The sequence below is a fragment of the Ranitomeya variabilis genome, chromosome 3 (assembly GCF_051348905.1).
Source record: "Ranitomeya variabilis isolate aRanVar5 chromosome 3, aRanVar5.hap1, whole genome shotgun sequence".
Classification (NCBI taxonomy): domain Eukaryota; kingdom Metazoa; phylum Chordata; class Amphibia; order Anura; family Dendrobatidae; genus Ranitomeya; species Ranitomeya variabilis.
Window position 1 is genome coordinate 644,101,644 of NC_135234.1, and position 13,164 is coordinate 644,114,807.

At 44.2% G+C, this 13,164-nt stretch overlaps 1 protein-coding gene across 5 annotated transcripts in view; it reads right to left on the reverse strand.

The window, feature by feature from the left end:
• Positions 1-419: 419 nt before the first annotated feature.
• Positions 420-13,164, reverse strand: part of ZBTB39 (zinc finger and BTB domain containing 39) — a 28,415-nt gene continuing 15,670 nt past the window's right edge. The window contains exons 1-3 of one of the 5 annotated variants that reach the window (XM_077297697.1): positions 8,817-8,908; positions 6,223-6,270; positions 420-3,486 (exon numbers count right to left, since the gene is read on the reverse strand). In XM_077297697.1, coding sequence (XP_077153812.1) covers positions 1,294-3,360 — 2,067 coding nt within the window. In that variant the 5' untranslated portion in view covers positions 3,361-3,486; positions 6,223-6,270; positions 8,817-8,908 and the 3' untranslated portion in view covers positions 420-1,293. Of the gene's footprint in view, positions 3,487-6,163; positions 6,271-8,119; positions 8,618-8,816; positions 8,909-13,164 lie in introns of those variants that run through there. The other 4 variants (XM_077297699.1, XM_077297698.1, XM_077297700.1 and 1 more) reach the window with 4 other exon arrangements.

Genomic DNA, 13,164 nt, shown 5'->3' on the forward strand with positions numbered 1-13,164 from the left:
ATACTTACATTCCGGTGTCTGTCCTCCAGCGTCTCAGCTTCTCTCCACTGTGTGAGCGCCTGCCAGCCGGAAAGCGAGCACAGCGGTGACGTCTGACGTCACCGCTGTGCTTTCCGGCTATGGCGCTTACACAGTGGAGAGAAGCAGAACGCCGGGGACAGACACCGGAATGTGAGTATGTACTGTTTGTTTTTTTTACGTTTACGCTGGTAACCACGGTAAACATCGGGTTACTAAGCGCGGCCCTGCGCTTAGTTACCCGATGTTTACCCTGGTTACCGGGGACTTCGGCATCGCTCCAGCGCCGTGATTGCAACGTGTGACCGCAGTCTACGACGCTGGAGCGATAATCATACGATCGCTGCGACGTCACGGATCGTGCCGTCGTAGCGATCAAAATGGTACTGTGTGACAGTACCCCTAGTCCCACAGTAATAATCTCCTGCTGAAAAAACACTGATTGTTACTGAAACTACAGGAAGCTGTTGAAGTGACATCCAAGGAATCAGGCTCTTTAACCCTACAGTATGCTGCTCTCAGATTACAGTAAACATCTGCTGACAGATTCCCTTTAACATGTTCACACCAGGTAGTCTATTCATAGTTTTATTTGCTGGGAAATTTCCTTGTGAATAGGATAAAGGTGAACAAAACCTTTAAAGTTATATTTGGGCAGTAAGAGTTTGCATTTCTTCTTTGGTAAATGATGACAAATGGTTTCTTAAAATGAATGACAAATGCAAGTAGAGACATTTTCACATTATTCTTCATCAAAGTCCACCATAAAAAAAAAGTCTTATTGATATGACATTTAGTGCGACATAGTAGCAAATATGCAGCACGCAGCTGGGTTCCTGCTCTTAAGGGTACAGAGTTATGTACCCAGATACCAATTTCTCATTTTTGACTAGGAGTTCTTCTTCTAAAAATTCAATGGTATAAAAGACCTTTTTAGAAATTTATGAGGAGCTAAACTTATGATAAATGACGAATTACACAATGTTCTCCTAAACAACCATTTTTTTTTGCTGGTATACCTTGCTACATTCTGACCTAGACAATGATAATATCCACGTTATCAATTGAGACAAATTGGAACATGGACAAAGGTTGTATTAAAAAACAAACAAACAGAAAAAAACAGGTTAAAGCATAAATTAAAAAATAAAATTAAGAGCACAAACACAAAAAAACACATTATTTTAGTAGCAAACATTTTGACAAAGACAGCTTGAGGTGGGATTGATTTAAGCTATACTGACAGCTCTATGCCAAGTTTCTCCTCAGGACACATCAGCTGTCGGCACTCTTGTCTGTTTCTTTGGAGTGAATTGTATACATAAATGTTTGGTCAATGGTAAAGTCTGAAGGCAGGTTGCCTCGGTGCACTGCAATGTGCTCGCCCATGAGGTTCAAAGTGGAGCTGTAGTGTCCACACACAGTACATCGGTACATTAGGGCCCCTGCATGTGTCTTCAAGTGGCACTTGATGGTAGAACGGCCTCGGAAGAACTTGTGACACACTTTGCACTGATATGGCTTTTCTCCAGTATGAATTCGACGGTGGTAATTAAACTCACTGGTGTGAGAAAAGCACTTTCCACAAACCTTACACGTATATTTGCTATGGACTGGTTGTCCAGTCACTGAATGATCGTCTACTGAAAAATCCTCTGGAACTTTTCTCTTTGCCATTGAAGCTTGAAGTTGTGTAAATTCAGAATATCCAGGACGATCCGCTGGATTACTACCACAACGATGCTGGTTCAGGTGCTGTCGGTAAGTTATTTCAGACTTGAAACCTTGGGAACAAAGATGACAGCGAAACAATGCTTCATCTAAGCTCTGGTGGACTGTCATATGTTTCTCCAGTAAGTGACGATCAAGGAAGCTACTAGCACAGACAGAACAGGAGAAGACAGATATAGACATGTGAGATAGGACATGCCACATAAGACCACAAAGTGTTAAGTGTCGCTGCTCACACAATCCACAGGACAGGTTCTTGGTGTTAAGGTGCTCCAAAGCATGAGAACGTACAGAATGAAAATCTCGTAACATGGTCCTATGACATGCACCACATGGCAACTCAGTTCCCATAAATGAATTCACCTCCCCGGGAAGAGGCTGACCTGGATGAACAATTATATTATGTTCTGATGTAACACCTTCTTGTCCTCTGTGAAGTGAGAGTTGCCACTGGCTGAAAAACTTGTCTTCACACATATCACAAGAGAAAAGAAAAATTCCAATGTGCGATAAAACATGAGTAATCATAGCACCCCGGTCGTGGAACCGGGCCTGACAGACTTTGCAACTACCGTTCCGCAGCTCTATGTGTTCACGAGCATGTTGGCGGATATGCTGCAGGTTAGGCTCCAACACTTTCTTGCACACTTGGCATGGCATGGCTTTGCCACTTCGACTTTCTCCCTGACCAAATAATAACAGCTCATCTTCACTACCATCACTCAACTCGATGATTTCCCCAGATGGCCCTGAGTCTTCATCACCTGCTTCATCAAACTGTAACTCTTCCTCTTCTAATTCATCAAGGTGGAGGTCACCCATTGCTTCAAAACCCCCAGTAGATTCTTTAGAATTTCCACTAACAGAGGAGTCACCGGGAAAGTAACCAGTTTTGTTAAATTCACCATTTTGAGTTTTATAAGGAGGGCAAGTACTTGTTGGAACAAATCCAGTGTTCACTGAGCAATGAGAGGACTGGAACCTCGCTGAGGTGCTCTGCTCTTCAGTTTTTGCTGGCAGTGGAAATTGTCCTGCTTGATTCACAGTTGCCTCTTGGTCTTCACCTTTGAATGAACAAATTCCCTCTCCTGGTGTGTTAAAAGTTTTGTCTATAGGAAGGATGTGATTATCCAGCCCATTGCCCTTAGAATCCACTAGACTGGGTTCAACTGATGCGCCGGAACGTCCTTCACTAGAGGAAACTGAGCATTGATATTTCTGACCTGAGGAACCTTCAAGATCAGGAAACGTTGCATGACAAGCATTTATTAAGTCCTCCATGCCAAGCTTTTCAGCAACTTCATAGATGACTCCCACATTAATAAGGTCAGTAAATAGTTCTGAGGTGTAGATAAAGTTAAGAACTTTCTCAAAATTGGTTGCTGTGATGAAGTCCACCACATATGATCGAGCAACATCTAACTCCGTGCTTGAAAACAATTTTTGGAAATAAACGGTGGCAGAACCAAGCACAGCTTTATGAGCAGCAAAAGTCCGGTTTCCAACAACGATATTAACATCACATAGTGTCCCTGACAAACGACACTTATTCAGCTCACGTAGCAGATTGCTGGGGTGGTCGCTGCTGTTTAGTTTGATTCGCATACCCATCTTTATATGTTAGAGTCAGGAGGTATGGCCTGTGCACAGCTTTCACACCTGGCTCTTTAATCGGATTACGTCTTCCACATACAGAGAGGCACCTCATCCCCGTTGTATTGAGCTGTGGGAATGTACCTGGAAAACACAAAGTGTGAGAACACATTACACATTGTAAAAACTGGCTTTTTTTTAGATGGAATAGTAGAAGATGGCCTACTCTAAGGGTATGTGCACACGCTGCGGATTTGACGCTGCGGATCCGCAGCAGTTTTCCCAAAGTTTAGGCCACGTTCACACTTTGCGGGTTCCTCTGCGGGTTAATCCCGCAGCGGAATTGATAAATCTGCAGGGCAAAACTGCTGCGGTTATCCCTGCAGATTTATCGCGGTTTGTTCCGCGGTTTCCACTGCGGGATTACTCCTGTACTATTGATGCTGCATATGCAGCAATATGCAGCATCAATAGTAATGTAAAAAATAATAAAAATCGGTTATACTCACCCTCTGACGTCGCGATCTCCTCGGCGCTGCAAGTGGCTGTGCCGTCAAGGACCTTCGTGACGTCACGGTCATGTGACCGTGGCGTCATCATGGTCATGTGACCGCGACGTCACCACAGGTCCTGTTCGGCACAGCAACTGAGACCGGACGCCGCGGGCAGCGCTGAGAGGTGAGTATAGCATTATTTTTTATTTTAATTCTTTTTTTTACACCAAAATATGGTTCCCAGGGCCTGGAGGAGAGTCTCCTCTCCTCCACCCCGGGTACCATCGGCACATTATCCGCTTAACTTCCCGCAACGTGGGCACAGCCCCATGCGGGAAGTTAGCGGATCAATGCATTTCTATGGGTGCAGAATCGCTGCGATTCTGCACCAAGAAGTGACATGCTCCTTCTTTTTTTCTGCGGAAATCCTCAGCATGTGCACAGCGGGTTTTGTTTTCCATAGGGTAACATTGTACTTTACCCTGCATGGAAAACTGCTGCGGATCTGCAGTGTCAAATCCGCTGCGGATCCGCGGCAAAACCCGCAAAGTGTGAACATAGCCTTACAGTACCATGTAAACCTATGGGGAAAAAAAACGCTGTGCACATGCTGCGGAAAAATCCACGCGGAAACGCAGCAGATTATTTTCCGCAGCATGTCAAGTCTTTCTGCGGATTCCACAGCGGTTTTCAACATGCACCAATAGGAAAGTGCAGTTGAAAACCCGCAGAGGAATCCGCAGAAGAAACCGCGATAAAATCCGCAGTGAAAACCGCAGTGGTTTTGCACTGCGGATTTTCCAAATCCGCTGCGGAAAAATCCGCAGCAGAATCCACAACGTGTGCATATACCCTAAAAGTCCAACTAATATTCTATTTGGTGGGGCAAAGGAAAGTAAAGTTAATTGCAACCTTATAAAAAAAAAATAAAAAAAACAGTATGCTTGGAGACCATTTTCAGGCATATGGTATGTAAACAGATTTATGCAGCCTATACCCTTACCCGTTAGACCCCAGTCCAGAGCCTCTCACCTAGCCAAATTAGTTCTCATGCTTCACACTGACGAGGGCCAACAGCCTGAAACACTGTGTCTGCGAATTGAGATACTGATTTGGCTTTTATACTAAGTCATATTGCGCGACTCGTTAAAGGGTTGATTGTGACTTGTAGGATCGCTACTTCCAACAGGTGGCGCTATAGTGTTTAAGTCCTCTTTTTCTGTGGAGAGGCAATTTGCATATTGCAGCCTATCAGACATCCATTACTTCCGCTAATGTAAGTTTGGTACACATTCATACTGACTAGCAAAGGTTCAAAAAAATATGATCCATCCAAAGCAGAGAACAAAGAACATCTATCACCTCCTGGACAACCTCAAAGTAAAATAAGATTAAATATAATCCTCTTTAAGAAAGCTACAATTAGGAAAATAAAAAAAGATCCTGACTTGATAAAAGCTCTGATTTTATAAAGGGAATACTGTCACCAGGTTTTTGCTACACCAGAGATCATAATAATATAGGGGCAGAGTCCTTGATTCCACTGATCTGCCACTTTTTGAGCTGCTAAAATCTGTTTTTATCTGCTGCAGATCTAGCAGTTCTCTGAGCACACGTTGTGGATTTTGCTGGGGATCCGCAGCGGATTGGCCGCTACGGATTCGCAGCAGTTTTCCATGCGGTTTACAATACCATGTAAACCTATGGAAAACCAAATCCGCAGTGCCCATGGTGCGGAAAATACCACGTGGAAACACTGCGGATTATATTCCGAAGCATGTCAATTTTTTGTGCGGATTCCGCAGCGGTTTACACCTGCTCCTCAATAGGAATCCGCAGGTGTAAAACCGCAGGTGAAATACGCACAAAAACGCAGGTAATCCGGGGTTTTATTTGGGGATTTTTCAAAAACAGTGCGGGAAAATCCGCACACGAATCCGCAATGTGGGCACATAGCCTAAAACCCCACGCTTGTTTTCCGCCCATGTGCAGGGTACACAGAAAGCTGACAATCAGTGTTGTGGGGGAGGTTATACAGACCACTTGAACATGGAGGACTACCTGGTTTGAGTCTGCATCATGGAAGAAGTGGAAAGGGACGAAGGATGGTAGCAGTCAGCAATCCTGTCAGCTTCAAAGCGATGCGTGCAGGCTCTAGAGAGCAGGTTCTAGAGACTGCAAGCAAAGAGTGCTTCTTGGCTGAGTAACCAGCAACTCTGACCGCAGGGTGGCCAGTACCCTAGGCAATAAGCCGCACACTGGAAAATTTAAAATTCTTCTATCTTTGAGAAAGGAATTTTACCCATTTAAGCATCACAATCTCTAACCTTTTTCAAGTATCCGTCTTCCTCTTAAAGTCATTGTTTAGATACAGCTGTTTTCCTACCTTAGAATGACCCTTTAGAAGCAGTGCTATCCTCTTCCTTTTGTTGGTCTACAGAATAAACACAGTTACTGAACATCATAAATAGCTATAAGGGACCTATAACAGCGAACATATAACCCTTAACAATTCTAATTTTATCAAAATATCTAAAAAGCACCTAGACAAAAAACCTTGTGTATGAAAGTGATACAAAAACACAAAAAGGTAAAAAGTTCCAGACAAATACACAAACGTCTGAACCAATCAGACCATGATCATCCATAAATCCAGTAAACCAATACCAATATGATAAACAGGTCTCCTCTTTTTGCATGATTCACTATATATAAAGATAATATTTAGTCAAATTGCTAAGAGAGACAGGTGTACTTCATTGGTTCTATGGAGCAATACAAAATTCAAGGTCATACCACATGTAGCCTATACAGCCCAGAGATATCCTCAAGAGGCAGTGATGTGTAAGTAATTTTCATCCTACAAGCATAAAAATGATAAGTAATTTATGCCTTATAAGATATTGTTCTGCTTTGAGAAACTCCCATCATTTAGACAGTATTTGACTGTCTAGCTTAGGTCTCCGTAGTATAAAAGATCTAACCATGGAAGTGAGGGAAAGTCATTGTGGAGCGAGGACACCAACACCTCATTATCTAGGGTGCCAATCTTCGCTGCCTGGCAGGCCATGTACAGTGGCTATCTTAGGGTCTTTCTGCAGCCAGCAACACTGTCGACCACCGTCTCCTACTCTCTAGGCTCCAGTCACTAAGTATTAAGGATACTGCCCTCTCCTGGTTCTCCTCCTATCTTTCTGACTGCTCCTTCAGTGTTTTGTTCGCTAGCTCCACTTCATCTCCTCTTCCTCTCTCTGTCAGGGTACCCCATGGCTCAGTCCTTGACCCACTTCTCTTCTCTCTCTACAAGACCCAAATCGGACAGACCATCAGATTTGGCTTTTAGTACCATCTTTATGCCGATGACACTACTATACATGTTATCCATTGACTTTACCCCCGCTGTACTACAGAGCGCCAGTGTCTCCGACATCATATCAGCTCTCTATCCGAAACTCAACCTCTCCAAAACTGAACTTCTTCCGCTCTCGCAGTCTACTAACCTCCCTAATCAGACACTTCATCTACGTGGGTACACCATAATAACACCCCAGCAGCAGGCACGCTATCTGGGTGTTTCGTTTGACACCAATCTCTCCTTCACATCCCATATACAATGTCTTGCCCACTCGTGCCGCTTACACCTAAAGAACATCTCTAGAATCCGCCCTTTTCTCACCAAGGAAACCCTCACTGTCGCCCTGATCCACTCCCGCCTGGACTACTGCAATGCTCCATTAGTTGGTCTCCCCCTTACTCAACTTTCCCCTCTCCAGTCTATCCTTAAAGCAGCAGCCAGGGTTGTCCATCTAGGTAATCGGTATTCAGACGCATCCGCTTTTTGCCAGTCGTTACACTGGCTGCCATTCATTACAGGATACAATTCAAAGTACTTGTTCTCACTCACAAAGCTCTTCACAGTGTGGCCCCTCTTACATCTCCTCCCTCATTTCTGTCTATCGGCCTAACCGACCGCTGCGCTCTGCAAACGACTTTCGACTAACCTCTGCACTAATCCGTACCTCCCACTCCCGACTCCAAGACTTCTCCCGCGCGGCGCCAATCCTCTGGAATGCTCTACCCCAAGAAATTAGGACCATCCACAATTTGCATAGTTTTAGGCGCTCCCTTAAAACACATTTTTTCAGAGCGGCGTATCATGTTCCTTATTCAAAGACATTTCATGTGTAAGTGTGCATGTGTAGCCCATTCATTTTCTCCATCAATTTTCATTTTCTCCATCAATCCCCCACTCTCAAGACGACTGGATCATTGTAAAGACACACCTGTACTTTGTATCTCCCACACGTCAATGTACTGTAGATTGTAAGCTCTCACGAGCAGGGTTGTCTAATTTTGATTCAATTATTGTATTGTTAACGTTGTTACTTATGACTTGCATTTGAAACTGTTAGGGTAAGTTCACACAGGACTTTTTTGCTGCGTATTTTTGCTGCTTTTTTTATGCTAATTTAGGTGCGTTTTTTTGGTGCGTATTTGGTGCGTTTTTTGGGTAAGTTCACACAGGACTTTTTTGCTGCGTATTGTTGCTGCGTATTTTATGCCAATTTTCAGCTGCTTATAATAGATGCGTTTTTTGTGCGGTTTTGGTGCGTTTTTTTTGTCTATTTGTGCATGATAATAAAGTTGAGTGACCCCAGTGGAGCTTAGCATCGCCTTCATCCCAGCGGGGGAACAATTTACGGCGAATTACATGCCATGCATCGGCCTTTTTTTGACGATCACTGTAGTTTGGGCAAGCTACATCCCAAATTACAGGCATTGCTTCCACCCTGGAAAAATAAATGAAAAAGTAATTACCAAATGCAAGATGAAATGAAGCCAACATTCATGACAAGGAAGATACAAACATACACATGCAGAACACATGAACATGTACATAACAGCACATGAGCATCGCAAAGTGTACCAGTGCTAACAATCGGATAAGATAGATATATCACAAATTAAAAAAAATATTACCTCCATGATTAGTTGGGAAACATTAATGCTCATCCTCCTATACCAAGACATGGCTAACACCTCACTACCAGAAACTCCCTCACAATAGATCACAATCAGGACACCTCACAATGGCTCACAATGGCTCTTCACACCTCACAATTTCTCTTCACACCTCACTAACCACACCCCTAAGCTCTTGGCTGTGAGATCACTTCTTGCTGGCCATGATTTTTCTGCAAACAAAACGCAGCAAATAATGCTACATGCGTTTTTGCTGCGTTTTTCCATCACCCATTCAAGTCAATGGGTGAAAAAACGCTGCAAAAACGCAGCAAAAACGCTGAAATAAGTGACATGCCCTATGTCCAAAAAACGCAGCAAAGCAGAAAATACTGATCAAACAAAAACCCAATGTGTGTGCATGAGATTTCTGAAATCTCATAGGCTTTGCTGGTACTGTAAAAAGCAGCTAAAAATTAGCATAAAAAAACGCAGCAAAAATACGCAGCAAAAAAGTCCTGTGTGAACGTACCCTTAAACTGTAAAGTGCTGCAGAATATGTTGGCGCTATATAAAGATTATTATTATTTTTATAATTATAATGGCTGTATTGGCTACTTGTGGTATGACCTAGGATTTTATATTGCTCCATAGAACCAATGAAGTACACCTATCCCTCTTAGCAAAATATTATCTTTACATAGTGTGAATCATGCAAGAAGAGGAGTCCTGTTTATCATATTATGTGTTGTTTTACTAGACTAATAAATGATAAATCACCAAAAACAGGCAGAGATGCTTACCTGTCTGAATGGGCCTCAAATACAAATGCACAAATTGTGTTTTTTCTTGAATTTTTCCTTTTTGGTGTTTTTCATGTTAGAGTAGGACTGGCAAGGACGTAAGGACCCTTGGCGAGGGTTGCCAGCTTCCATATTGTGGCCAGAATATCAACTAAGACCTTACATATATTCATATGTTTTGTTTTGCACGTATATATTTTTTGCAGGGTGCAGTTGGACCCAAATGGTTCTGTACACTGTGGCCTCTGTTCGCACAGGATGCATTTTAGCACTGGGCAGCCCGCTTTAGGGCGTCATTAATAGGCTGATAACCAGATGCTCTGCATTCCCTGTGTGAACACGCCACATACGGAGTATCTTAGTGCACTGGTGTACCACACGGCCAAACCCTTATTTAAGGCTGGCTGTTTCATTGGGTATTGCACCTGTGCATTTGCTATTTTATTTGGGTCCGCTGCATCCTGCTTGTGCATTTGTATTTGAGGCCCATTCAGACAGGTAAGCATCTCTGCCTGTTTTTGGTGTTTTTTCTTGAATTTTTCCTTTTTGTTTTTTTTTTTTAATAAATGATAAATGACTATGGTCTGAAAGTTTCAGACATTTATATATTTGCCTGGCTTTTATTACTTTTCTGTGTTTTTGTATCACTTTTATAAACAAGGGTTTCTTCTAAGTGCTTTATAGATATATTAATACAATTTGAATGTTTAAGAGTTATATGTATGCTGGTCTACAGAATACACAAACACTGCAGAATAGAAAGACATTTTACTACAAGGCTGAAATGTAACAATATTCAGAGCAAAATAAAGTTTTTACTCCCAGCTGCAGAGAGAGGAAAAAAAAAGTGTTCACCTGATTTACCGTAATCTAATTTAAGCCTCATTGGAATGCATTGGTGCAATAATGACCATATATACTCGTGTATAAGCCGAGTTTTCCCAGCACATTTTTGTGCTGAAAACGCCCCCTCAGAATATACGAGTCATTGTCACAGAAAGAGGGAGCGAGAGCGGCGGAGAAGCGGGTCACAGAGGTAGAAGCCGGCGGCTGCGGCTAAAGCCTGTGCCCGATGCTAAAGAGAAATGAATATTCACTGCACTGGCAGCAAATATTCATTTTCTTATAGTGCACACAGTTAAAGCAGCCGGGCTATCACGGGTGCCCGCTCATTAAAGTAATGAATATCCACCTCTCTCCACTCCCATAAGCATGGAGAGAGGTGAATATTCATTACTTAAATTAGCGGGGACATGTGATCACCAGGCAGCAGGAGCTGCTGGCACCAGAACGAGATGATGCGAGGGAGCGCAGGGAAGTCAAGTAGGATGTTTTTTTGTTTTTTTTTATAGGAGCCATGCATACAAGGACGGGGAGCCATGCATACAAGGAGAAGGACAGCGAGCCATGCATACAAGGAGAGGGAAAGCGAGCCATACATACAAGGACGGAGGCAGGGACCATACATACAAGGACATGGAAGGAGAGCCATGCATACAAGGACATGGAAGGAGAGCCATGCATACAAGGACATGGAAGGAGAGCCATGCATACAAGGACATGGAAGGAGAGCCATGCATACAAGGACATGGAAGGAGAGCCATGCATACAAGGACATGGAAGGAGAGCCATGCATACAAGGACATGGAAGGAGAGCCATGCATACAAGGACATGGTAGGAGAGCCATGCATACAAGGACATGGTAGGAGAGCCATGCATACAAGGACATGGAAGGAGAGCCATGCATACAAAGACATGGAAGGAGAGCCATGCATACAAGCACATGGACGGGGAGCCATGCATACAAGGACAGGGATGGGAAGCCATGCATACAAGGACAGGGATGGGGAGCCATGTGGCTGTCCAGTACTGTATAGCCATGTATTGCTGCCATTTTTACCTACAGTGCCTTGCAAAACTATTCGGCCCCCTGGAACTTTTCAACCTTTTCCCACATACAGTACAGACCAAAAGTTTGGACACTCCTCATATATAAATTCACACTGAAGGCATCAAAACTATGAATTAACACATGTGGAATTATATACTTAACAAAAAAGTGTGAAACAACTGAAAATATGTCTTATGTTCTAGGTTCTTCAAAGTAGCCACCATTTGCTTTGATGACTGTTTTCCACACTCTTGGCATTCTCTTGAATATATACTTTTACTAGATGGTGGCCCGATTCTAACGCATCGGGTATTCTAGAATATGCATGTCCACGTAGTATATTGCCCAGTGACGTAGTATATTGCACAGCCACGTAGTATATTGTCCAGTTACGTAGTATATTGCCCAGTGACGTAGTATATTGCCCAGTGACGTAGTATATTGCCCAGTGACGTAGTATATTGCCCAGTGACGTAGTATATTGCCCAGTGACGTAGTATACAGCACAGAGCCACGTAGCATATTGCCCAGTGACGTAGTATATTGCCCAGTGACGTAGTATACAGCACAGAGCCACGTAGTATATTGGCCAGTTACGTAGTATACAGCACAGAGCCACGTAGTATATTGCACAGCGACGTAGTATATTGCCCAGCGACGTAGTATATTGCCCAGTGACGTAGTATATTGCCCAGTGACGTAGTATATTGCCCAGTGACGTAGTATATTGCCCAGTGACGTAGTATACAGCACAGAGCCACGTAGTATATTGCACAGCGACATAGTATACAGCACAGAGCCACGTAGTATATTGCCCAGCCACGTAGTATATTGCCCAGCCACGTATGTCACGGGTTAAAAAATAAACATATATTCACCTTCCGAGGGGCCCCTTGTAGTTCTGATGCCTGTGTTCGGTTCAGGCGGCAGCTTCCGGTCCGAGGGTGTGATGACGTCACGGTCACATGACCGTGACGTCACGGCAGGTCCTTCTCGCGCAGGGCCTACGATGACGTCGTGGTCACATGACTGACGTCACGGCGGGTCCTTCTCGCGCAGGGCCTGTGATGACGTCGCGGTCACATGACCGTGACATGATGGAAGGTCCTTCTCGCGCAGGGCCTGCGATGACGTCGCGGTCACATGACCGTGACGTCACGGCAGGTCCGTCTCGAGCAGGCGCGCAGGGCCTGTGATGACGTCACGGTCACATGACTGTGACGTCATGGCAGGTCCTTCTCACGCAGGCGCGCAGGGCCTGTGATGACGTCACGATCACATGACCGTGACATCATGGCAGGTCCTTGTCGCGCACCAAACTTAGCACCGGAACCTGCCGCTTGCATGGACCGGTCACCGGAGCGTCGGAAAGGCGGCGGAAGGTGAGTATATAATGATTTGTTATTTTTTTAAATTATTTTTAACATTAGATGTTTTTACTATTGAGGCTGCATAGGAGGCGTCAATAGTAAAAACTTGGTCACACAGGGTTAATAGCGGCAGTAACGGAGTGAGTTACCCGCGGCATAACGCGGTCCGTTACCGCTGGCATTAACCCTGTGTGAGCCGTGACTGCGGGGAGTATGGAGCGGGCGCCGGGCAGTGACTGCAGGGGAGTAGGGAGGGACTAATCGGACTGTGCCCGTCGCTGATTGGTCGCGGCAGCCATGA